The sequence below is a fragment of the Solanum verrucosum genome, unplaced genomic scaffold, assembly GCF_900185275.1.
Source record: "Solanum verrucosum unplaced genomic scaffold, falcon-dt-bn FXZP01000103.1, whole genome shotgun sequence".
NCBI classification, from domain to species: domain Eukaryota; kingdom Viridiplantae; phylum Streptophyta; class Magnoliopsida; order Solanales; family Solanaceae; genus Solanum; species Solanum verrucosum.
In genome coordinates, this window is record NW_026020048.1 from 2,542,464 (window position 1) to 2,569,011 (window position 26,548).

The 26,548-nt window shown below is 34.5% G+C and overlaps 5 protein-coding genes across 6 annotated transcripts; 2 read left to right on the forward strand and 3 right to left on the reverse strand.

Moving 5' to 3' along the window:
- Positions 1–2,686: 2,686 nt before the first annotated feature.
- LOC125821842 ((-)-alpha-terpineol synthase-like) lies at positions 2,687–5,575 on the forward strand. Its single transcript, XM_049501206.1, has 7 exons — positions 2,687–2,775; positions 2,910–3,183; positions 3,373–3,751; positions 3,953–4,162; positions 4,284–4,422; positions 4,498–4,746; positions 4,856–5,575. The coding sequence occupies exons 1-7, from the start codon at positions 2,695–2,697 to the stop codon at positions 5,150–5,152; spliced, it is 1,629 nt and encodes a 542-aa protein (XP_049357163.1). The 5' UTR covers positions 2,687–2,694; the 3' UTR covers positions 5,153–5,575.
- Positions 5,576–5,671: 96 nt separating this feature from the next.
- Positions 5,672–11,964, reverse strand: LOC125821834 (uncharacterized). Its single transcript, XM_049501196.1, has 3 exons — positions 11,727–11,964; positions 9,001–9,169; positions 5,672–8,900 (listed from the first exon to the last, which is right to left on the reverse strand). Exons 1-3 carry the CDS (start codon positions 11,838–11,840, stop codon positions 6,046–6,048), a joined length of 3,138 nt encoding a protein of 1,045 aa, XP_049357153.1. The 5' UTR covers positions 11,841–11,964; the 3' UTR covers positions 5,672–6,045.
- Positions 11,965–15,757: 3,793 nt separating this feature from the next.
- Positions 15,758–17,460, reverse strand: LOC125821843 (BTB/POZ domain-containing protein At3g22104-like). The gene is made up of 3 exons (XM_049501207.1): positions 17,258–17,460; positions 16,041–17,141; positions 15,758–15,940 (listed from the first exon to the last, which is right to left on the reverse strand). Exons 1-3 carry the CDS (start codon positions 17,318–17,320, stop codon positions 15,758–15,760), a joined length of 1,347 nt encoding a protein of 448 aa, XP_049357164.1. The 5' UTR covers positions 17,321–17,460.
- Positions 17,461–19,547: 2,087 nt separating this feature from the next.
- On the forward strand, positions 19,548–20,361 carry LOC125821861 (uncharacterized). Its single transcript, XM_049501224.1, has 2 exons — positions 19,548–19,864; positions 20,164–20,361. Exons 1-2 carry the CDS (start codon positions 19,563–19,565, stop codon positions 20,222–20,224), a joined length of 363 nt encoding a protein of 120 aa, XP_049357181.1. The 5' UTR covers positions 19,548–19,562; the 3' UTR covers positions 20,225–20,361.
- A 403-nt stretch (positions 20,362–20,764) lies between these two features.
- On the reverse strand, positions 20,765–26,195 carry LOC125821836 (uncharacterized). 2 transcript variants are annotated; one of them, XM_049501199.1, is made up of 6 exons: positions 25,893–26,195; positions 23,949–24,990; positions 23,692–23,879; positions 21,986–22,022; positions 21,677–21,732; positions 20,765–21,593 (listed from the first exon to the last, which is right to left on the reverse strand). In XM_049501199.1, exons 1-6 carry the CDS (start codon positions 25,979–25,981, stop codon positions 21,101–21,103), a joined length of 1,905 nt encoding a protein of 634 aa, XP_049357156.1. In that variant the 5' UTR covers positions 25,982–26,195; the 3' UTR covers positions 20,765–21,100. The 2 variants fall into 2 exon arrangements, with proteins under 2 accessions (XP_049357156.1, XP_049357155.1); XM_049501198.1 differs by having other exon boundaries at positions 21,677–21,741.
- Positions 26,196–26,548: the final 353 nt, after the last annotated feature.

Below are 26,548 nucleotides of genomic sequence, written 5' to 3' on the forward strand. Positions count from 1 at the left end.
ACATAGATAACCGTCTAATCCGTCCAGAATTTTAAGAGTTAGACTCAAGATAATTTGAATTGAGTTCAATCTCAACCCATTCAAGCCTAATCCATTTTAAGAGAATCCTCAATTGAGCCCAATTCAATCTCCAATGTCAACCCGTTTTAAAACTTTTTACTAAGATATGTTCCTATATTAAAGGTATGAATTATTATTATTATCTATTTAACATCTTTTAGGATTTATCATCCATTTGTTACTTTTTTTTAAAAAAAATCTTGAGCTGAAATTCGCATTATGATTATAAAAAGTTAAATATCACTATGTTAAAATTATTGAGATTAATCGGGCCAAATTGGGCGGGTCAAGACTCAACCCGTTTTTTAGCCCATTTGAACCCAACCCATTTGAGCCCAAACTAAACTTGGGCGGGTTAAGATCCAACCCGATTCTATGTCAACCCGTTTTAATATCTTCAATTTCAACCCAACCCACCCATTTGACACTCCTAACTAGGGGTGTACAAAATCGAACCGAAAACCGAATCAAACCGCAAACCGAGAAAAAAAACCCAACTAGTGGTTGGTTTGACTTGGTTTGGTATTGAAAAAAAACCCGACTATATTTGGGTTGGTTTGATTTTAACTAAAAAAAACCAACCCGACATTATATATATAATTTTAAAATTTTATTTTATACATAAAAATATTTACTTTGATATAATTTTAAAATATTTCTTATACTTTTTCATTGTTTTTATCTGTTAATATATTATTTTTAGTTTGGAACTTAGAATTCTAAATGGTTCAATAAAGATTATAGTCCACAGATGTTAGTAATTAAAATAAAGCTTAAATCAAAATCAAATTAATATTAATGCAAAAAGAAAATCAATTCAACACTAAGAATGACAATAATATTGAATATTTGTTCTTTGGTTTTAGATTGGTTTAGACAATTCAAATACATAATTTAATTTTAATTTCTTTTAATATTTAGTCATGTAACTAATACTTATTAAACTTATTTTAGCATGATTTAGTACTTTTAAATTATGATCATTTTTATTATGACTTGTTAATTTGCAATATTTGGTTTACACGATTTCATTATTATTATTATTATTTTGGATATTTTAGTGTATTATATCATATTTTGTATTATTTTCTTAAGAAACGTCTTAGATAGTTGTATTTTGGTAGAAGTAGAGAAATATTTGAAGTACAAGTAAATTATAAGTTTGTATGAATACTTTATCGGAAAACTCCGAAAAAACCCGAAAATCCAAAAAGCCCAAAAAAACCCGAGTTTAATTGATTTGGTTTGGTTTATAGATTTAAAAACCCGACACAAATAATTTGATTTGATATTAGAAAAACCTGAACCAACCCAACCATGTACACCCCTACTCCTAACTACTGGATTATCTTCCAAATATTCTCAACCCACTTCTTTCACTCTATAAAACCTCTTTCTAAATGCCAATAGTTAATAATAATACTCTTCAAACTATTATCTTTGTGTTTTACATAATAATAAAGATATTAATTTTACTTTTAAAAATTTATCCTTATTTTACACGTTTTGAAAAAGTATTTTTCAGTGAAAATTTCCTATGAATACTAAATTAGTAGAAAGAATGTTTAATTGAGAGGTGGGCAAGGAGCGGAGATGGTTGATCTGTTATTTGTTTAATACTTGCATCTTTTTTAAAATTATTGATCTTTTTAGCTTGAAATACCTCTTAAAAGAATTACTTACTTGTAGAAAATATGAAGAATTATACTTTATGATTAGACTTTTAATTAAATGTCTTGAAGAAAGAAGTCGTTCTATAATGACATAAAATTCCACGAATTAAAAAGGGTGATTTTGGCTAGGAAAATATATTTTTTCTTAATTATGTAACACAACACTAATTTTGAAACAAATAACAAGATAAAAATATCACTTATTTTAAAACGGAGAAAGTAACAAGGTGACAAGTGGGGAATTGCTTTTACATCAATTGATTTTGTGATTCATTTAATTTATTCATTTTGTTTTATTCTAAATTTGTACAAAAGAAAAAGTACTCCCTTTGTTATTTTTACTTATCATTATTTGACTTGATATGTTCATTAATAAAATAACTATTGCTATAGGTATTTTACTATACTATCCCTATTAATTATTGTTTTGTATTTGGTCTTGATAAATGATACGGAGAATATTATTTAATGTTAGGGGTAAAACATGAAAAAATAATAATTGTCTTGTATATATATATATATATATATATATATATCGAAAGTGACAAGTAAAATTGAAAATTTATTTAAGAAATAAATGACAAGTAAAAGTGAACTAAGGCATAAGGAAGTAAAAGTTCATTACATAATTATTTTCTTTTATTCAAATTATTCGCTGAATTATTTCATCAATTATACACTTGTTTAGAATATAAGAAATGAAATTAAGTTTTTTCTTGTTTAGAATATAAGAAATGAAATTAAGTTTTCGTGTTTAGAATATAAGAAATGAAATGAACCTTTTTGTTGTTTAGAATATAAGAAATGAAATTAACGTTTTTTCTTACATTACGCATGTCTTTCCTTTTTATCGAAAGTAGGGTTTGAAACGTGAGAAGTCTTGTCTTCACTTGTTTTATAAAAGGGGTCACTTTTCTCAATTATTGTAGACATAACTTCAAGATAAGGTTGCTTATTAACTATGGGTATTAGGAGGTCAGGAAACTACAAACCTAGCATTTGGGATGATGAATATGTCCAATCACGACCCAACTTGTACGCTGTAAGTCCAAAAATAATAAGTCGATTATTTTTTTTTTTCATTTTCAACATTCCAAACTTAATTTACATCGCGATAGCTAGATGCATGTGCTAATTATTTGGAAAAAAATAGTGACGAACTTGTTTATCATGCAGGAAGAGAAATATTGTGAACGAGCTGAAAAACTAAAAGAAGAAGTTAGGAGGATGTTGGAGAAAAAAATGACAAACTCATTGGAACAACTTGAGCTTATTGATATTTTGCAAAGACTTGGAATATATTATCACTTTGAGGAAGAAATTGATACAGTATTGAAGCAAACATACGTTAGTTATAATTATAATAAAAGAGATCTGAACAACGAGGAGGTGTATGCTGTTGCTTTAGAATTTCGACTTCTTAGACAACAGGGCTATCATGTTCCTCAAGGTACTTCAAATCATTTTTCAATACCTAATACGAAACATCAATTAATATATGGTAGTGTGGTAAAACAATTATTGTTGTCTTAACCGGTGTACCAAGTCTAAATGTGACAATTAATTGTAAAAATGAACGGAGGGAGTAGCTATATCTTATAGTAAATCCATGCTTTGGTTCCTTTTTGTTTTTTGGCAGAGATATTTTGCAGTTTCATGAACGAGGAAGGAAAGTTCAAAACAGCCCTTGTGGAGGATACTAAAGGACTGTTGAGTTTGTATGAAGCTTCCTATCTTTGTATGGAAGATGAAAATATTATGGAGAATGCTCGAGATTTCGCCACTCATTATCTCATGGAAAGCCTTAAGAAGAAGAAGATGGATGAGAATGTTGGTGAGCAAGTAAGCCATGCTTTAGAAATGCCTGTGCATTGGAGGATGGAGAGATTAGAAGCAAGATGGTTTATAGAAATTTATCATAAAAAAGAGAATATGAATCCTCTTCTACTTGAACTTGCAAAGTTGGACTATAACATGGTGCAAGGTACATACTTGGAGGAACTAAAACAAATGTCAAGGTGATTTCTATATGACATTTGAAAGTGAAAACAGTACTATAGAATACACTAAAACACTATTTGACATTTTTTTATGAAAAATATTTTTAGATATCTGGTTGGTGAGTGAAAATTACTTTCTAAAAAGATATCTGGTTAGTAATCTAGTACTAGCTAGTAAATTGGAAAGAACATTAATATGGCTGGTTATGACGCCTGCAGGTGGGATAAGAACATTAAACTTGTTAAAAAGATGAGCTTTGTGAGGGACAGATTGGTGGAGGGCTTCTTCTGGGCTGTTGGTTTCACTTCTAATCCTCGGTTTGGATACTGCAGAAAGCTTTCAACAAAGCTTTCTGTTCTCCTCACAACAATTGATGACATTTATGGTACCTTGGATGAACTTGAGCTCTTTACTGATATTGTTGACAGGTTTGTCCACATGCTTTACATCTTTTCCGCTCACCCAATTTTTATACTATCATGTCACCTAAAAGACCTGTCCATAATAAATGAAATCAATACTTATTGTGGTTACATGTATGTTGTGAAGATGGGACATCAATGCAATAGAGCAACTACCTGAATACATGAAAATCAGCTTCCTAGCTCTTTTCAATTCAATGAATGAACTGGCTTATGATATTCTCAAAGAACAAGGGTTCAGCATAATTTCACAGATAAGGAAGCAGGTAATAAACCTTTTTTCTCTATCTTAAATTTCCCATCTAATTGTATATTGACATGTTCTGGATCAAATATTTCAGTGGGCTAACCTGTGTAAAGCTTACTTATTGGAAGTGAAGTGGTATCAAAGAGGATATACACCTACGTTGAATGAGTTCCTGAGAAATGCCTGGATATCCAACACCGGTCCTGTACTAATAATGCATGCTTATTTTTGCATCACAAACCCCATAAAGGAGGACGAATTGGAATGCTTAAATCATTATCCTCCCATCATTTACTCACCTTCGCTAATTCTTCGACTTGTAAATGACTTGGGAACTTCACCTGTAAGTTATGCTTATAAAATAAATTTTTGTGCCTCATCAGTAAGTTCCTTAACTATCTCTGATACTTACAAGTCAAAAGTTGTTTGGTTTTTCTTTTCCCTTTGTACAGGATGAAATCAAGAAAGGAGATCATCTTAAATCAATCCAATGCTACATGCATGATTCTAAGTGTTCTGAAGAAAATGCTCGAAACTACATAAATAAGTTAATTGATCAGACCTGGATGAAGATGAACAGAGACATACTAAGGGACCAATCCTTCTCAAAGGATTTTAGAAGAACTTCGATGAATCTTGCTAGGATTTCTCAATGCATTTACCAGCATGGAGATGGATTTGGTATTCCAGATCGTGAGACAAAGGATCGGATACTCTCCTTGTTCTTTGAACCCATTCCTCTTACCTGAAATGCCATGCTTCATTATGCCTGCCTACACATGAAGCTCAATGAAAAAGAAATAAAATATATAAGAATATATGTTTAAAGAAATAAAATATATAAGAATATTTATGATAAGGCACGTATCTTTCATACTTACTCAAGGAGGAAGAAGCAAAGAAAGATAATGATTTGCATCTTCTCAAATTCCTCGAGGTTTCACACATGGTGGATTGAGCAGCTTGGCAGTTCCTTATGGTTACTAAAAGTTATTTGTCTTTATCCTAAATAGTTATGAAGTAGTTATAGTATATAAGACTACATCCAGTAATGTGTAGGCAAGCTATAGTATATCTTTTATTTGCAGAAAGATTGTTGTTATGGGAGACACGAGATACTTGTCTCTCTATGTATTTTATGTTGCTTGTATCCAGTATAAAACTTTGGTTTCTATCAATCTGTATTCTATATCCTGAAACTTGTACAATGCCCTGCAGTAAATAAGGCTTTGGAAGAGCCATGGTATTGCAAGAAATAGTTATCGACATTGTCACGAATTTCCGACATTACATAACAATGGAAGATGAAAAACCCTACAAGAACAATCAAGTAGAATACAGGGATCCCCTGACAATTCTAAATTGGGGATGAAGTATTATAATCTCAATATCAAGAAAATAGTTATGAAAGAACAATTATACATGTCAACATACAAAACACATCATCAGGGCAAGAAAATGGTTTTTTTATTATGTTTCTGGTGTTCTGATCATTTACTCGTTGAGCTCATCAATTGGAATGACTTAACCAGCATACACGAGGCAAGTACCTAGTCCGTTATCCCAACTCCAGTCGTGCTTATCGTTGGTTTATACCATGTGAGAAGCCTGTCCAAACACAGCCACTATACCAGCTTCATTGTTATGAAGCTAAAGCGTTCAACTTCTTCTCAAACATCTTAGCTCGTCGAAGGGCGTCCAAGGCCTCTGCCTGCTTTCCAGAACGTTTCAAGTTTAATGCCTTTAATTTCTCTGCCTTTACCCGCTCTTCCAACTGCTTTCTCTCATTGGAAGTTTCATCAGATACACGTGCTTCAGATAGTTTTGGCTCTGATCTTTCAAGGATTTGAGAGGCAATAGTGTCAGTTTTATCAGTATCACCAGTTATAGGTTTTTTCGTTTCCTGCCTTTCCGGGCCACGGGGTACAACAAAGGTATCTGCAATTCCAATTGCTTTTAAAGCAGAGAAAAGCTGAGGATCAAGAAAATCCTCAACACTGACACCCTCTGCTGATTCACCTGTGGGGTCAGAAGACTGCATTGTACCTTGGGAAGACGCTTCTTCCAACTGGCTCTCAATAGCTTTTGCCAATTCAAATTCTGCATCAGCTTCTTCTGTCCTACCTTCCCTTCGCAACTTAAGTGCTTGTCGTTTGTGGCTGAGAGACTGTTGCTGTAATTTAAACCGATCACGTCCAGACAATGGCTTTGGACCTGAGCTGGGACTTACTTCTTTCTGTCCTACTTGAGATATATGAGGTACTTTGTTTGGGCTAACTTCATTTTGTCCAACATGTGAAGTATTAGGACCTGCTGAGACTGTGGAACTACTACTACCCAGAGTCTTTTCCTCCTCAAGGTGCTTCTCTAAGAGTTTTGCCTGTCGAAGTTCCTCCTTGGCTTCTGCCACTTTCCCTTCTCGCTTCAATGCAACTGCTTTCTTCTTGCGAGCCAGAATATCTTGACGAAGGGAATTTTGATCAAGCTGAGAATTAACTTCCTCGGCAGTTTTTGACTCAGAGATGCATGGTTTCTCATCTGATTGAGAGACCTCTTCTGGTTTCTCCGGAGTATGTGTAACTTTGCTTTTCATATCCTCAATCGGACTCTTCCATGAATCTGACGGTGGAAACTGTGGGTTCTCAAGGGGAGAATCAATAGCTATACGTTCTTTCTGCTCATTTGACTTACTTGGGTTAGACATAGATTCTTCAATTTCAGCCAACTGTTCTTCTAACATTTTAGCCGCATTCATCAATTCCTCTGCCTCCTCAGTCTCTCCTTGGCGTCTTAATGTGAGAGCCTTCCGTTTCAAGCCCAGAAGTTCCCTCTGGATTTCACCTCTACTTTTTTTAGATGCTCGAGTTTGGATGTTACTCGTAGCTTCCTTAGTTAGGGACTCGCTAAGATGAGAAACATTATTTTTCCCTTGAAATGACACAGATGGAACATTAGCTTTTTCATCATCCTGCCAGCCCAAATTATTAAGCAGTGAAAGATAAGTTGGGTCATGCATATCTTGATCTGTAACCTCTGCATCTTCATCTCCAGCATCAATATCTGCAATACTTTCATCACGCTTATTCCCAGCAATAGGCTGCACAAATTTTGGTGGATTATCAATATCTTCAAGTTGCTTCTCAAGAATCTTGCCTCTTTCCAGTTCTTCTTCAGCCTCATCTAACCTTCCCTCCCTTCTTAAAGCAAGAGCCTTCTTTTTAATACCAAGAAGTTCTCTCTGGATCACAGACTTACTCTTTGGTGCTACTTTGGGCTCTTTATCCTTTCTTTCAACGAACTTTCTTACATCCTCTTCACCATTACTTAGTTGTTCTTCAAGCTCACTCTCCAGTGTTTTTGCCCTCTTCAGCAGTTCCATTGCCTCCTTAGTTTTACCAGCCCTTTTCTGGCTAACGGCTTCTCTTTTCAGAGACTGAATTTCACTTCGTAGCACTTCCCTATCAACAGGTTTGAATTGCTTTTCTGAAACCTCAGATTCAGCGGCATCTTCAGTCCAGCCCATTGACTCCAAGGCAGCTGCTATTTCTGGGTCATACATGTCATCATCAGTTACTTCAAAATTACCATCTGTACCAATATCATCAGCAGTTCCAAGAAGGTTGTCAAAATCATAACTAGAATCTGGTTTATGTCCAGTGGATAAATCATCAAATTTATCAGTATCCAGCCCACGTATTAAAGAAGAAAGCTCATCATCAGAATCTTCATCATCACCCAACAGTTCCTGCTCTTCTATTTGCTTTTCAAGAATTTTAGCCTTCTTCAATTCTTCTTTGGCTTCAGCAAGTTTCCCTCCCCGCTTCAGCTGGATTGCTTTTTTCTTATGAGCAATGACCAGTGACTTGTCCATTCCATGAATTTTCTTTTCAGGATTAGTCTTTCCAGAAACTTCTCCAAGAAGCGCAGAAAGTTCACCCTCAAGGCTCATGGTTGCTGGCCTTTTGTCAGCAGTACGAAGATCCATATCTGACCATCCCAGATCTCTGAGTTCAGAAGCAAGATCATCCTTCTCTTCGGTAATTTGAGGAGAGAGCTTATTTTTCCTACCAGATGCTTTGCCAGCATCATTATCTTGCTGGATCTCGGTGACATTACTGGACGACAATGCTCTTTTACGATTTTTTCTCAGAGAAATCTCCAAAGCAGCAGCCTGCCTTTCAAGTTCTTTGCCCCTCTTAAAAGCCCTTAGAGCCTCTTCAGGTTTACCTGCAGCTTTTAGAGTTCGGTGATTCTGTTTTTCTTCCATGGCTTGCTGACGTAATTCTTCAGGAGTAGTGGAACCCATCTCAGTCTGCTGCTCTGTCTGATTACTGCTTCCATCTCCAGCCTCATCTTTACCAGAGAAATCTAGAACATATGAACCTGATGCAGTGCTTGCTGACTGTTGATCATGGGAAAGAACATCTGAGGTCCTTTCTTTACCCAGAAGGTGATTTAAAACTTCATCCTCACTCTTTGATGCAAGTCTTGAGCTCCCTATGACAGACAACACTTGTATTTTAAATCAAGCAGTAGATCATTTCTATCTATTAGCACAGTAACTATGACTGAGTAAAACCAGTTATTTGTTTGGTACCTTTTGACACTCTACTTTTTTGACCATATCGCAATTCAAATCGTGCAGCCTCTTCTAATCTTTTGCATGGTTCACAAATACGCACCGGTGAATCACCTTGTCCGCGTAGCACCATTCTTTGCTGGGTACAGCTATTGCAGAAAATGCCCCCGCACCTCCGGCAATGATGCTGAAATTTCATAGTGTGAATCACAAAACAAGTGGAAAAAAAAACCAAACACCTACCATATTCATATTTCCATTCAAACAAGCACAAAGAGACAGTTGAGGGGAGGATAAAATCATATATATAGCCTTGGTAATAAGGAGATAAAAGATGATATTGATATTTCAACAATACTAATGCAAAAAATGTCATTATTAAAAGAACAACAGTAAGGCAGAAAAGAAAAGTTGAAGCCACACCTAAATAATCAACTTTAACATGGTGTGTCTTAGAAAAAAGGAACCACTCTAGGCAAACCATAAAAGCATATCCGTTAACTACTCCTTTCAACTACTACCATTGCAACCTATTCTCACAGCCCAGAGAATGGCATATAGCCCGCTACTGAAGAGGATTGGTTTTTAGGCAACAATATGCGAAAAGTTCAGAGGCTTCACAGTAAAAGGCTAGATTCCTAGGAAGGTAATCTGCAAACACTTGTTTGGAAACAGCAAGAAATTTCCAGGCCACACGTGTGAATTTTGTTTGGAGGAAGATTATCCTTGAGCTGAACCACTACTGAAGAGTTTGAGAACATCATAACTCAGATATTGCCAAGAAGACGGAAACTACAGAAAAAGCATTCAATATCTGAGCTATAATGACCACAATTTGCTTTCCAATTATATCAAAAAGGAGAAGGTTCATAGTTCTCATAAGAAACAACACCTGCTAACATTGATCAATCAGCAAAAGCAAAAAGAAACAATTCAGCAAATAGAATTTTAACTCCAGCTTTTCAAACAGGGTTGATAGATGCCTCAATTGAATTGCAGTTCTACTTGACAAAAGGTTTGGACTATGAATCGCACACAAAAATGTCTATATTCTTGGATTATTACCTATGAGAGAAATATAAACAATTAAACCCAACTACTAAAAGTTATGAACACTTCAAGGCCAACTACTTCTGTGGAGATAACCAAATATATAGAAGCATCTTTGTGGTCAAGAAATTCACTAGAGAAGCAGATGAAGAACCTCTTGTTCTCCAATAACTACAATCGCAGATAAGAGCACAAGTGAATGAAAGTTGTATATTGCTGATAACGATGGAAGATATTGGGGGGAGGGGGGGGGGGGGGGGGGGGGACTATAGATTCCCATCTTAACACCCGTGATCATTTTTCCCGACATTAAAGAAGAATTGATTGCAACCATTCTTGTCCAAACACTTGCCAATTTACGTAACAATGAAATAGAAATGCATAAACTGTTTGCAACCAGGATGAAATAGATTGATTTTCTGATGAATATATTGCCTATACTGCACACCCTTTCAACTCTAGAAAATTGGCTTTTCTACTGAAGGAGGACCAGCTTGAAATAGCACCCACTAAAGTGGCAAGTCAGGTGATTCCTCTATATTTAGAACACAATAGAGTTCTCTGCAAGATGCGTCACTAGAGTCAAAAGGACATGCATTACCTAGATGAGGAGGTGGAGAAAGTTTAATATCATCAGCCAATTGAGCTGGTCTAGATGAAATCTAGAAATCTACTAAAGACATCCCCAGCCATAGTTAAAGTACAATAAAATATGAAAGAGATTATAATTTCTTGCTCCCAATTCGTTGCAGAAAGAGGTTCATATTCCCTTGAAATAGGAGAATGATGAGCTATTGGGTTTGCTTTGTTCTTTCTCTTGGTGACTTAACTACCTCTGAAGGTCTCAGATTTTTTGTCGAGCTTATTTTCTTGTATAATGCATCCTCAACAGATGGTGGAGTACAATGGAAGCAGTATCATACTGCATGTACTATTATCTTTTTCTTGATAATTGTTGGAGCTGGAACAAAGATAAATATGTACTGAGCAAGCTTGTTCACATCCAAAGTTCTACACAAATCTAAGTAAAAGAATTCAGAAATCTATTGTAAGCGAGCACTTCAGTCTTGCCACTAAGCCTAAAATATAAATTCGCTGTATCTTTCCCATTATATCTCTTTTCTCTCAATAAACCTGTTTATCGCAAAAATACTTTGATTGCCACGCTATTCAGGAATAATATTTGGGAGGATTAGCTATACACTTGGAATTCAACATAAGATCATTCCGTCGAGAATAATGTTCACAAGAGTCCTTCAGCAATATGAAACACCTCAAACATACTGGAGTAAGGTACAAAATTATAGACATTCTTCTGTACGACTAAACCTAGGAGGGATAAGCATTTCCATAAGTGTATATTAATGGACCCAACAGGGTATATGAATGATCATCAATGCTATAACATAAAGGTGAGATTTTTGCTACAACTCCGCAATAGTACCACAAATACTACAGTACTTGACAACATATTCCAATAAAGTCAATGGGAAAATAAAAGGGTATAACATAAAAATTCAATCAAAAACTTATATTGACGACATATTTAAGATCTAACATGTGATTATTCAAGAATCAAACCCCATAATGATCAAAACTTAAAACCTTGGGAATTTGCCTAATGGGTATCGAGAAAAATCATATTTTTGAAAAAGGGTGTCAAGAAAAAGTTGAAGAAACCATGGAAAACAAACCTTGCGATTGATGAAAGTGAACTGAGAAGAACATCCTTGGCAATGAGAAGCATCAACTACCCAATTATTCCCTCTGAGTGATGGTTTTGAAGGTAAACCGATCTTCTCCAACATTTTCTTCAATCTGTTACTTTCAAAGTAAAGAAAAAGTAAACCTCAAATAGGAAGAAGAATCCTTCGCTGATTCACTTTTTCTGAAATCTTGTTAAAAACGCCGAGTGGAGCCAACCGAACGACGACGTTTACGTGATGTTTCGGCGAAAGTAAGAAAGAGAAAAAGAAATCAAATACCTAAGAAGAATTGTTTATTTATTTATATTTATTAAATAGTTTTAATACCTAAGAAGAAATTGCTATCCTTCTAATTTCTATGTTGATACTTTTTTCACTTAATTCTCAAAAATTAGTGTTTTGTCAAGCTTAATTCAGTTCAAAATATTAACGTTTTAGAAAAAATAATATTATTTATAATAGTTTTCTAACTGAATTCTTACTGTTCTAATTAATAAAGTGTTAAAAAGTAAAAAATTAAAAGGAGATAAAGAATAATTTTAGACAAATTCTAATGGTTAAGGCTATTAAACCAAACAATATATATATTGAAAATATGAAGAAAAATATACAGCACTTTATGTGTCTAATAGTAACAATATGTTATCTTGATATGTCTATTTCTAGATATAATAACTTAACAAAATTATATGACTAATAATTATGAATTAGATATTGTGTGTGAAGCTTCACAAATGCATCTCTTCAATACTACTCTTTATACAGTGAATTAGTTACACAATAATTTCTTTTTCCACAATACTAACCTTTTTTTTATATACACACTATATCGTATAGACCACATAAGAAAGAAAAAAAATCTTATTTATATAAAAAAAGATAAAGTATAATTAGTTACACATAATAATGAAGGTATTGATAGAAATTTTACTCCTCACACATTACATCTTATGTTATCTCAATTTTTATGATATTTTGATGAATATGCCCAATTTTTATAGGAACCAGCGTATAACAACATCGTTGCACATAATTATATGAAATCTTAAAAGGAATTGGCCTACAAAAACTTGGACCAAACTTCTGGTGAATTTATCACTCTATTTTGGGAACGGATACATCTGGCCCAATTTTATCCTAAGGGCCTTGGCCCATTCATTTGCAAAACCGGAATCTTTTATTTCTTTTTTCTTTTTTTCTCCTTTACCACTTCTCATTGTGGAAAAAATACATAATAATACTATAACAGGGAAGGAATTTGATTAGACAAATTCTACCAGGATTGCATATGAATACTATGCAAAGTGCAAATATTATAATACGGTTCTCTAATAATCACTAAATTATCATGTTTGTCATATTTGGATTATTCCATTAAAATTTATGTATGTTGTGTATCATTTAAACGTAGTCTGATTTTAATAGGATAAAGCGAGATTTAGATTAATTAATAAAGGAAGCAGTATGAAATGTAGCAGCATTTTGATCTCAAAACTACTTATCCGTACACATAATAATAATAGTAAAATATAATTATATCCGCATAATAAATGTCTATAGTATCTTTGTAGTGGAATACATTGTATTCGTGCACGTACAAGAAATACATTTTACTCACATATGCTTAATGAATGTATCCACATGTAAACAATTTTCACACCTAACTGTATTCGTGCAAATAACAAATATATTTATGTGTATTTGCTTGAAAATCTCAAATTATACTTCTATTATCTTTTTAAACTAGCAGTGTCACTTGATTTTTGATGATACGAAAAGGCTTTTCACTTTGTTGACTCATAAATGCACACGGAGTCCGATTGCCTGGGAATTGCGCCTAAAAAGAGAATCACAATAATCAAAGATGTTTGTTGTTGGAAACTTCTAAAGCCAAAACCAAGATGATTAATTTCAAGGATGTTTGCTTCTCTTAGGGTTTGATTTTTGAAGTTCCCTAGCTTTTCATTTAATACCCCTCCCTTCTCCATCATGTCCTGTTGAAAATATAACCACTTCTTTCTTTTTTATTAAAAAAAATCTCAAAGCTAAGATCGAAACCCTTTTGGGTACCAATTAATCAATTATCATCTTATATTTCATGTTTGGATTTGCTTCTTTAACGTAACATAGCAGCAACTTGTTTTGTTTGCCTCTTGACTCGACGAAGCTCTTAGTTCCAACAATGTTTTAGATTATTATTATTTTATATGCATAAACCCGCATGACATGGTTTCATTTTAGGGAAAATTGTATGAAATATCAAATTAAATGATATAGCCATAGTTTATTTTATTTGTAATTCGCAGCAAACATCTTATTTTTTTACCATCTGATTCGGTATACAATTAGTCATTTTCGGTATACAATTAACAATTTTATACATTTCGGTATAAAATGTATAAAATGTGTTTGTGTTTATATAAAGCGAGAGAAAAATGTATATACAAATACAAATACATATATTTTCGTCTTATTCACTTATAATTATACAAATACAGATATTATTATACAAATTACAATGTATAAATGAATTTATATAAAACTGAACAATTTGTATAAAATTGGATGTATATATTTAATTATACAAAGCAAAAGCTCATAGCAAACATAGAATTTGCTATGGAGCGCAATTATGCAAACTATAACTATAACATACAAATATAATTTTTATATTTGCTATATGTGAAAGTTGCTCATAATTTTATCCTTGAGAAACTTTTTAAAGTGTACAAATGTTATACAATATATTTACGGTTGCACGTTTCAAATATACATATGCTATGACATGCTTAACCCTTCTTAAATGGTATGTTGATTCAAACTAAGTCACATAATGCAACACACTGAGCAACTCTTTTCTTATTAGAAAATTAAGTCCAGTTTTACTCCTAATAAAATAAATATGTGGCCATAGCTTACAAGTTGCAACAAATTTTTCTCGAATGTTCATCTTTATAATGTTACAACTACAATGGGGAGATGAAGAAGAGTTCTGGTGACATTTTTTTCCATCAGTTGTTAATTATGAAGTAATTAAACTTCGTGCAATATTTTACTCTATTTACCGCAGCCTAGGAAGCAAAATATTGTCTAGGTGTTCCTGTTGCTCAGATCTCTTCTATGTGATGTTGTCTAGATCAAGAGCCATAGTTATAATTTTTTGTTTCTTTCTTCTTGTTGATATACACGTGTTCAAAGAAAATTTATGCCCCAGATTATAAAAATGAAACTTTCCATGCACCTAAAATCTGTAATACCTAAATAATTAACAATATTGAAATTAAAGCATAGTGTTAGCGAGCCCCACAATTGTTGTGCTTGTAACGAGCCGCATTAGTCGCTGGGAGATTCTGTATTAGAAAAAGTCTTGGCACACTACTCTGTGTAAAATTATTCTTTAGAAACATCCATCAAATATATTATTAATATACTTCTCTGGCTCCAAGATTAGACAAAGACAAATACAAAAGACAAAAATCTTATACTTAGATAACTATTTTTCTTTCTATCACTCCCAGAATCAATGAGAAATTTATGTTCATGACTATTCCACTCAATGAAAAAATAATGATTTTTTAGTAGTGTATTTTTTTCTCCTAGTTACTCCTCTATACTAGTAAGAGGTCTTAACTGTCAAATAAAAGCTTAATAAAAAACACTTTCATTCTGGTTTTTCCCTCTAGAAATGTTTGGAGATCAGTACTCCCTCCGTCCAAATTATGTGTTTTACATTTAAAGTCGATTAAAAAAGAATGTTATACTATTTTAATTAGAATCAATTTGCTTTTAAACTTTTTATTTTAGGGTTAATAAGATGATTAATAGCCTCTATGACTTACTCTAAATCAAAAGTTTTAAATGTCTTTCTTTCATTTTATGTCTAGTCAAACACCTAACATATATTGAGACGAAAGGAGTAGTTAAGAAACACCTTACATATATTGCTCTTTAAGGACTAATATATACATTGCACTGCTTGCTTTTGAAAGACTACATTGATTCATATGATCACCACATAATTAAGAAAAAATTGAAGTCCTTGTGACTGAATATCTGAGCCTGTTCTGCATAGTGACTAATGCACAAGCTGGAAAGTTTTCATTTTGAGCTATTTCCTTCTGAGTTTCTTCAGAGAGCTTCTCATAGTTGAGCACGCAACATATCTTTATCTTTTCTTCTTCACATAAAACATTAATATGTACCTGTTATAAAATCAAGAGCTTAACTTCATTCTATGTACTCATACTGTAAAAAAAATATTTACATAAACATATTCACTTTAAAAGCACTTTTTAATGTTACCTTGAGGTACATATCTATGGCAATATAAATGTTGTCATATGATTCTCTTGCAATATCCGGCATAGCCATGGCCAATGCCAAGAACTTTGAAGGTTTAAGACGAGGATCAGGGGCCACTTCTATGATATAAAGATCAATTAACTCAACAACTTTCTTCACTTGATACATTAATAATTTTTCGCGGCTAATGGAGAGGAATGTGTCCAGCAGCCTCAGAATTAGATTGTTATTGTAAGCAATTTTTTCACCAGCTGGAGAAGGAACAAGCAAATCATCCAGTTTAGCTTTATCTAGCTGGGAGCCAATTAGATGTTCTAATTTCCCTATTGAACATTTGCTCATTTTCAAGGTAAAAGACGCCTGTAGAATGTCGAATAGACCCCTGATAGATATGAAGTTGCTATCAAGAGAATAAAGGAATTTGATTACAGTCTCAATGATTCTGCATTTCTTAACTGATGAAGCATTTGGACAGTTCATTCTTTTGTAATAAAACAGGAATGAAGATATCACACGATGATCCAATTTCTTAGAAGTCATTGTGTCTATAATCATCTTGAACATATTGAGTTTCAAGAATCCAAGATCTGCAAACCACCAGGTTGCTTGACAAGTGTAAATTCCCCTGCTTTCTGTACTAATGTCCCCTGAAAACTGCATGGACGAATTGTCGGTAGAAGATGCACATGGACTAGAAATGTAATGAAGTTCAAGCCTTCCTACCACACAATCCAAGAACTCTTGTAATAAAGATGAAGATGGCATGAAAAAGATCAATTCTTGGCAATTTTTCAAGCCAATAATCAGCTCAGACCATGTCATGTAATGAATCTTTTCGAAAAAAGAAATAGTTTGCTCAACCAAACTTGGTCTCCCCTGCATTTCTTGATTCATTTCAAGGTAATTGGCAGCACAATGCAGTTGAAACATGTTAAAAGGAGTTATCTTTATCCTACCACCATTATAGCAAAACTTAACAATGTGTTCAAAACAGTCAGCACCTCCTGGAAATTTGTCGAAAATTAACTTCAGCCTTCTTGTTTTCCCTGTCAACTTACTAAATAGTTTTCTTAATCTCCCCGAGAAAGATGCAAGAATAGTCTGCACAATACAAAACATATATAAATGAGATGGTCAGTCAAGGGTGCATATTAGTCCCTAAGAAACATTTTTCTAAAGGGAAATGGAAACAATTGACAATAGTAAAATGTATGTACCTTGTCCACCAAGAATATTTCTTGTCCATTGACATCAACCTCAAGAAGACAGAAATTTTGCATAATCAAAGGATGGTTCCAAGAGCTAAAAGACAGGGAAATGAATGTTAAAATAAAACATCAACTGTGGGATGTCTAAACTTGTAGAATGATATTCAAAGGAACAAACAAAATGCTGAGAGATGGAAAATAAAAGAAGTTCCAACACTCATTTTTCTAATTCCAGTTTTAAAACTAGTTTATTGAGCAAGTTTCTCGACATTTGTGAACTTTGCTACTATGTCAATGGCTGGTCAGCATAAAATATTCTAGGAATTAGAAGCATCCAAAAAAATTACTCTATATTATTACTATTTGGAAATTTAGAAAAGAAATATAGTATTTCTTTAATTACGATTATTTAAAAAATTGAAAATAACACTGAAAATTATTGATTGATAACACTTTTTATGAAATTGCTAAAATGTCACAATTAAAATCAGATGTCCAAATTCACAAAGAGAAGGATTTTGTTTTTAGATGTGTTAACTTTACGCATAGTTAGTAGGTCCCTAAGGAGCATTCAAAAGGGCGGCTGTTAGATGGCTACACGAAAGAACGAAAGAAATGAAGTTGGTTTGACCGTAAAATTCATGTTTGTCTATTGAAGCGAGTTGAATGATCAGACGGAGACTTGCCTCATCTTCTCTAGTATGAACCTTGCGAAGAGAAAAAGATGTTGCTCCCCTTCCCTCTTTCTTTTTCCACTTTGCTAATCTTCCCCTCTAATGCGGGCTAGAATCACAATGTTTTTTTCTTTGTTATTCTAATTTTGGTTTTAGTTATCAAAGTCTTTCGTACTCCCAATATTGTAATTGTTTTACAAGCGAGGATGTATGTTAAATTCTCTAGAATTATTGTAATTCAGATCCTCCACAATTTACAGTAGTTGTTGATGATTTTTCTACTTTTTGCCGTCAATTTTGGATAGTGGGATAATTAAGCTGACTTTGAGATAATTAATTTGCTCCCACTATAACGAGCAGAACTTGTTTCACTTTCAGGGGAATACTGCAAATTCCAAATATTAGTGTTTCATACAGATAGCTAGTGTGAAACTTTTAATTTGGAAAAACGAGTTTGACTAGCTAGGTTCTTTTACGGAAACATAACATGTTTTTTTTGAAAGTTTAATTTAGTGAAATTCATATCTTCTCTTATATCTCTAGTACTGTATATCTATAAATCGTTTCTTTTATCGTATTCATCTCTTCTTGAGCTGAGAGTCTATTGAAAACCGTCTAGATGAATGAGATTTCTCCACTCTTAATTAGCTGTTGAATGAAGAAATTTCTGACAAGAAAATAAGTCTAATGCAGTGATGAATCCAAATTAATCAAGCCAGTAGAATATTGAATATCTAGGATTATACCCAAAAAAAATTAACAACTATATTTGTGTGGCTATACAAAAGGACATCCAAGAAAATGGAAAAAGAAAAAAGAGTAAAAAGAGAACACGGATGATAAAGGCAAATATTAAGGGTTGAATAGCATGTACACTTTTTTTAAAGCAGGAAAATTACAACAAGGGAAAGGTATAAACTTTTTATGAATATTAGATTTTACAAAATCTGAATCTCGTTGCAATTTGCAATTACAATCTCATTTTTAAGTATTAAATGCTAAAGCTGGCATGTCCACTATGCCCAATCAAATACTAATTTAATAAGAACTCTATAAAACATTGATTAAACAAAAATTTATTCACTAACTCTCTTTCTGAATCTTGACATCAGAGAAAATAAAAGATTCCATCATTTTCCTTAACCTTTGAGCTCAATTAGAAAACTCAAAAAGGAGTAGATAAGCCAGATGAGCTAAATTAGTATATACATTGTTTATAATCCAAATTGTGGTCAATCAAATAGTTAGTGAAGAGAGAAAATAGGTAATTATCTAAGTCATGGTTAACAAAGTTATTTAATAATAATAATTATTATTATGATAGTAATAGATAATAGATATCCACACAATCGAGATCAATTATCATTTATATATAATGAAAAAAGAAAGTAGTAGCTTCACGCATTTGACATGCATTTAGATTTTGATAATCTTTATCCATTAAATGCAATCCACCATATCTTTATTTTATCACCAATTATTCATCACCCATCTATTACTAAAACTAAAAAGGTGGCATTTCACTATCATCACCTAAAGCTTGTGCAGCCTCCCTAAATTGACCAAATTGACCTTAATAGCTTTCTACTAAATTGTTATAAGCATTCAACAGAAGACTAGAAATTTGAGTTGTAAGAAGTATGAAGTTCTTAGCTGATTTTCTGTCCTGTTATAGTGGTTGTGTTGGTGATAATAATTGTCCCAAAATTGAGTCATGTTCTCTTGTTCAAGTAACATGCCTAGAGGAAAATACTACTTGCAGGGCTCGAAAATTGACTCGTAAAAATTCATCATCAAAGGGATTGTGGCAGCCATCTCTATACACCATTTCTGAAAATGATACCATCAAAGCACAAGAAGGGATCAAAGCCAGCACCAAGAAGATGAAAAGTTATAGACGACCAAAAACCATTTCTCAAGCTTGTTATTACAATGATCTGAGGTACGCTTATATTTTACGATAATATAAATAATCAAGCGAAATCAGCACCAGAGTTAGAATTTTTTTGAAAACAAAAATAAAAACCCAAGACCAGTGTAATTTTTTGACAAAGAGGGTTCATATGAACCCCTTGCGCCCTCTAGCTCCCTCCCTGCTTGAAATCAGAAGCGGAGGTTTCATGAGTTCAACTTAACTCATTGTTTTCTACTCAAACTACATGAAAAAATAATTAAAATGTTCCATGGTTATTATTCAAGATCATTGATTAATATTTGACATGTAATTTTGCCTTGTTGTAGGGTACAAGCTCAGTTTCAGACAAGTATTATGGCACTGTCGGCAGTAACCTTCGTGTTTTGATCTCCTTTTTCTAGTTACTGTTTCATATGAGATGTTCGTGTGGAACCACATTAGTGTCATGATAAATACATCAATGGATGAAATATGTTTAATTGTCCTTCAGTTTATGATAGAATCAATCAGCAGAGCAAGTCTTACTACTGTACTGACACTGTAATTACCTGGTTAAAACCAGAGAAGCCATTACATAATCAAAGTTCCCACATAATGCAAGATCAGCCACTGACAAGGAGATTTAATCGAAAACCAACAAATGCTCCCTAATGCACTGAAAAGAACAAGTACATACTGTGAGAATTTGTAACCACAAGAACCTAAAGGCAAAGTAATACAGTAGCTAATTTCATATTCTTTAAACCAAATTCAGCCAAGGGGCATCGCCAGATTGTGATACTGCAAGACAAATAAAACGATTCTGTTTCTAAGCTCAACGCATAGAACGATTCTGTTTCTAAACTAAACTAGACCATCAATCAGATAACAGACGGCATTCACCGTGAAATGTCAAACACCTCCAAAATTATACATCATTTGTTTATGCCATCAGGCTTCAAATCAGAAATTCTTTCTGAGAAACAAATCATCTATAAAGGGAACAAACATCATCCCTGATGATTATTATCAAACTAAAAAGATATAAAAGAAAAGGGAGAAAAAATGACTGCATTTCTCAAGGTTGAAGGTGTTAGGTCTAAAAGGTGAAGAATCAGGTTCTAGATTTTCAGCAGCAAGATCATTAAATTTTGTTGCTAGCCTATAGCACGGGTAACAATTACTACCCCATCTTGGTGTTCCTGCTGCAAACAAAACTCTGTTGCAGCCCATTAAGCAAATTAGCAATGATAAGACATTTTTCATTCGCTAATCTATGGGAGCTTAGTACCCATTAATCTGAGGCCTCTGCTGAGGGCCTGTCAATCGAGAAAAAGGGATTTGACCTCGATTAGGAAGGCTTTTCTGACCAGAAAAACGATCAGTTGTTGTTGCTGGATCAGAGACTGATTTTGAGAAGGCTGCAGCCAGCTCGACTGCAGAGGTTGCTTTTCCATACCTCGCACCAGGAGCATCAGCAGAAGCAGGTCTTGGTGGTTCAACAGGTTTGCGCCACGTTTCTGGTGAGGGCGGCCTTTCCTGTACATGTTGCTGCGGCTGATGGTGGTGGTGGTGGTGCCTTTCAGTCTCCTTGTTGTTCCTCCAGTTCTCGCTTCTCCAATTCCTCCTCTGCCCATCTCCTTTGTCGACATCTATCCTGTGATCTCGCCTATCTGCGTTCTTCGCCATCCTATGGTCAATCGGAATACTCTCTGTTTTCTCATTATGTCTGGTCGCATGCATAACTGCCTCTGCTTTGCCAGCATGTTGTTTGCCCCTTCAGACAATTATCACTTAGTTCGTCAAACGAGAAAATTTCTGAGTCATAGAAAGAGATTGCATAATCAACTCATTTACTACCTAGGATGAGGTTGCTGAAGGTCATGATTATGCATAACATCATCAATCCCGCGATTCTGCAGTATCTGGTGGCGACCACCCATAATTGAACAGTAGAGTTAACAGAAAAGAGATATCAAACATTAGGGAACGAGAAATTGAAAAGGGCAAGTACAATCTTAATTTTATTAAAGGTGATTCATCAAGCAATTACAAAAACATTGAGGTGCAAAATGAACAAATTATGTTTCCTTTCAACAACAGAAAAAAAAAAACAATAATCTTTAGCAAATATTACTTTCTTCTGCATACATAAGATCAATAACTTACCATTTCACGTGGACGAGCACCGCCAAATAATGGTTTCCTGTGCCAATAAATCATAAGCACAAAACAATGTCAGCTTTAGCTAGAATAGATGTCCTCAGTCACATCATAAAGCAAGGGCAGTACATACTGCCAAGGGAGGGAAAGAAGAGCAGAAGAAAAAGTACAGGCGAAGTGACACAGACAGGTACTTTTTAAAGATAGATAATCATCAAGCAAGACAAACCGCTGATTCAGAGTCATGGTAAAGAAGACCATCATACCATGAATATCTATCTACTTCAATATATCATAAGAAAAGAAAGACACATGCATGATACTGATCGATGCATGAGTTGTCTTGGACAGTTCATTCCTTTACCAAGTGAATCAATTTTTCAAATGGCAACTTGATCACAAAATGATCCAACAATCAAGAATTATTCAGGATGAATAATGCTTGCAATTATTTTTGAGAATTGGTAACAGTAATGCTTGCAATTATGCTTCACTAAGGATGTATTCTAGCCAAAGAAATAAAGGAAATGACTAGCATTTTACTTTATCAAACATGAGTAATCCATTGTACATCATAAAGCTGACTTGGTTTGCATATCAATAAAATCTGCTTTGAAAAGTTGGAGATTACAAAGAAGATAGAACAGATGACCAAACATTAGGTGTGAGATCTCACAGAGAGCTTCTAATTTGCCAAGGAATGATGCCCCGAATATCATCATCATTTTGATATTAGAGGTGAGTTATTGCTTAGATCCATGAATCAACTACCAGTCCCCTACTCTTCCCCAACAGGAAAAAGAAAAAGAAAACAAAACAACAGCCAGTTTGCTATCTAAAAAGAAAGTCATACTAAGTTATGAAAAAACAAGTTTTCCATAGCACCATAATAAGAACTTTAATAATCAAAAGGAATTAATTCATTGTGACTCAGCTCTCATCATTTCCCCATACCTAGTCCACCAACTCCTATTATTCTTCCTCTAGATCACCACAATTAACTTCCTAAGGCATCAGAACAGTCCATCATAGTTCATTTATACCGTTGTTAAGACAAACCTTCTAGTGCACTTAACGAGTAAGAGATGCATCAGGAACAAAAAGCTGAAGTCACAGAGGGTTTGCACAGGCAAATCACTTGGTAATACAACTACAACCATGCCACAATACTCAAGCTAGTTTGGATCGCTGTCGGAATTCTCACTGACCATACCGCTCCATTCAGAATCATATAAATCCAATATTTAAAGATTTGGGTTCTCATACACTAGAAATTCTTTATATTTTCTACTAGCATACAAATTTCTAACAAGACAAATAATCCAAGAGAACTAAACCTTAATCACAACTAATTGGTATCACCCATATGGATCTTTTAGCTCTTCCCGTGAGAACTTGCACACATTGCCAGCACTAAGCCCAAATAAAGAAGGGTTGCAACAGGCGTAAAACTAATCAATTTCTGATAAACCCTCACAATAAAGAATCTTTTGGTAAGTTGGTTTTGCAGCAAGGAGAAAATGCTCGACATATCTCTTACGACTTCATTCCTGAAATAGAACTATATTCTAACAATACTAACCATTGCAACCAAAAGGTCCTGATATACATTTGATCTTTTCATCATACTTCCAAATTAACAAAGACAGACTCAGGCAATGGAATTGAAGCAATTAACAGATGCAAGGGGGAAGCAGAAATATAAGGAATACCTTTTATTTTCTGTGTTTCCCTCCGATTGTTCAAGAAGCTGTGACCGAGGCCTCAAGTTCAATTTTGGGCGTTCAGTTACTTGATTGCTTCTTTCATGTTCAACAAACCCAGTCTTGGTGGGATCTATGGTGGGATATGCATCGGCCAATTTCTCAACACGAACAGGATTACTTGGCTGCTGGTTGACCTACAGTAAGAGAACCAAATGAGATTCAAGCACATAGATAAACCCTCCACAGAGAGCAATGTCACAAACCTGCTTATAATCTATGGACTGCTCCAGATTCTCCAATGGTTTGGATCTTGGTAGCAACTTTAATTTGGGCCGCTCAGATGGTTCAGAAGATGCTGGTGACTGCATCTCATATCCACCAAAGCTAACAACATTATGGGGCCGTTGTAACCCAGTAACATTAGAAGAAGTTTTTCTCTCATTTGCCTCCATGAATGAAGGGGACCTGGCCCTCTCCCGTGCTGGTAAGTCCTTGTTAACCCCGTGAACCCCGTCTGTAAGAACAAGATTTCTTTCAGCATGAACCGCTAGCACCTGATCACTATATTCGGGTCCTCCCACGACATCTGGCATGTTGTAGACACTATCGTTGACTGTAGTACTTCCATGGTAATATAATTCTTTCTCTGTGTCTTGATGTTTAACAACCTCAACATCCATTTGAGAATGAATCTGCTGCTTTGAATGCCACCTGCCAGATGTGACCTTCTCAAGGGCACTGGCATGTGCCAACTTTGACTCAGCATCAGGAGCAGACCATGGAGCTGAAACTGATTCCTTTGCACTTGCCACCTCCTTCCTTAGGCCCCATGCATTTGGGTATGACCCAGCAACAACTTGAGCACTACTTGCAGACACATTCCGAGAACTCACGCTCCTGCCGCTACCACCAACAGAACCTTTAGTACTCGCTCCCATACTAGTCGATTCATTGAACCAACTTGCTGCGCCTCTAGGATTTTGAGACGGAGGAGCTGATACTTGCCCACTACCTACCATCCCAGTAACAGAGTATTCTGCCTTAGGCTCCACACGACTTGGCAATGCACGGATACTCTCATCACTAACAGTTCGACGAGGTCCAGATGATCCATCCAATGGCTTCCTCTCATCCTCATCAAAATTACGGCCTATTGGTGCATTATTACTTAAGAAAGGAGTCTTCTCATCAAAGTTTCTGGTTGCACCAGCTGATCCTGGACGTAAACGATGCTCTGGCCTTCCCATGGGGTTTCCCCATGATGCTTGGCGATCAAAACCACCACGATCTGATGGCCTTATCATTCTACCAACCAGAAGGAAAACATTCAAATATCAGCATTAGGAATTTTCTACCCAAAAGAGTGAATAATACAAATAAATACACAATTTTCAGTAACTGCATTCATGTTTTTTTTTTCATATGGACACAATAGTATAGGAATAAAACAAGTCTAAAATCCAAATAGAGTGCGAATGGAATAGCAGATCCATAAAGTAGCCCAACTAGTTCGAAATTGAACATCATTGATTGAACGTACTACAATAGCATCCACCTTCGATGATTTCATTATGTTTACAATGTTCCAAAAGGTGAGCAAGTCATTAAGTTTACATGTATCGAGGGAACAACCTTCTGGACGTTTCCTAGAAGAAGAAAGGTATGCAAGTCATTGGTTATTGCAACTTGTGCAACCACTTAAAAAATAATCCAGTAATAGGTATTTCAAGATTTTATGCCCCAATTTAACTTTCCAAAACTCCAAGATCCCCTAAATCAATTAGGATCTCTATACCCAGATCTGCAAAGCCAGTTTGAATTAATCGCAAATCATGAACAGTAAAAAAAAATCATATATACTGAAACGCCAGATCACATATACTGACAGATAACCTTTTCGTGAGAAAGTTCAGAAATTCCCAAACCCCAGCAAAATTCTGACCTCGATTTATGAAAACCAATCAGCTAAAAGACACAATTCAGTTAAACAGGAAAAAATAGATCATTCCAGCATAGAACAGCAATTTTTCTCCATTCAATCATGAGAAAGGCCAAAACTTCCATTAACCAAACATCAAGAAATAGGTCAGTTAAGTTTCAATTGAGGAAAAAACAAATTCCCAACAACTCAATTCGCACAAAAATCGAAACCCATTACATAAATCTCAATAAAAATGAAACAAGATTGGGTAAAAAGGGAAACTCACACGCCAGGGGCAGAAGGTAATGGAAGATCTGAAGGAATAGAACCACCATGGAAGTCTTTAAGAGTCATGGTTGCTTTCTTCTTCGCCATTCCTTCTCACCCTTTACCGCGCTATATACGTATATCTATCTACCTATAATATTACTATATATATGTATGAATCAGAAATCTCTTCTTTCTCTGTCAAGAAAGATTAGTTTTTATCGCAGAAGGGGGATATCTGAGACAGAGAGAGAAAGAGAGAGAAGGGAGGAGGAATGTGGATTCGGGTTTTGCTTGTAAAGAGGGTCACGGGACCAAATCTAGCCTAACCACTGCTCCAACTGTTGTGTTTGTGTTCATTGCATCCAACACTTGTCCCTTTTGATATATGCCCTATAAAAGGAAAATATGCAAATTGTATCCCAAGTTTACATAGCACTTTTTTTTGTTGGTCAGTCATCATGGTTCCTTTCCTATTAGTATTTTTTTTTATATCCAGAATTTAAATTTATCTCTATATTAGTCTTTTCCTATATTACTACTTAAACAACTGTCAAGAATTTAAATTTATTAAACTATAGATTAAATTAATGGAGTATCTTATTTTTTGTGTTCCATTAAGCATTCACATTCAATGAGATTGAAAGAATGTTGTCAATTACAAGCTCTTAAGTT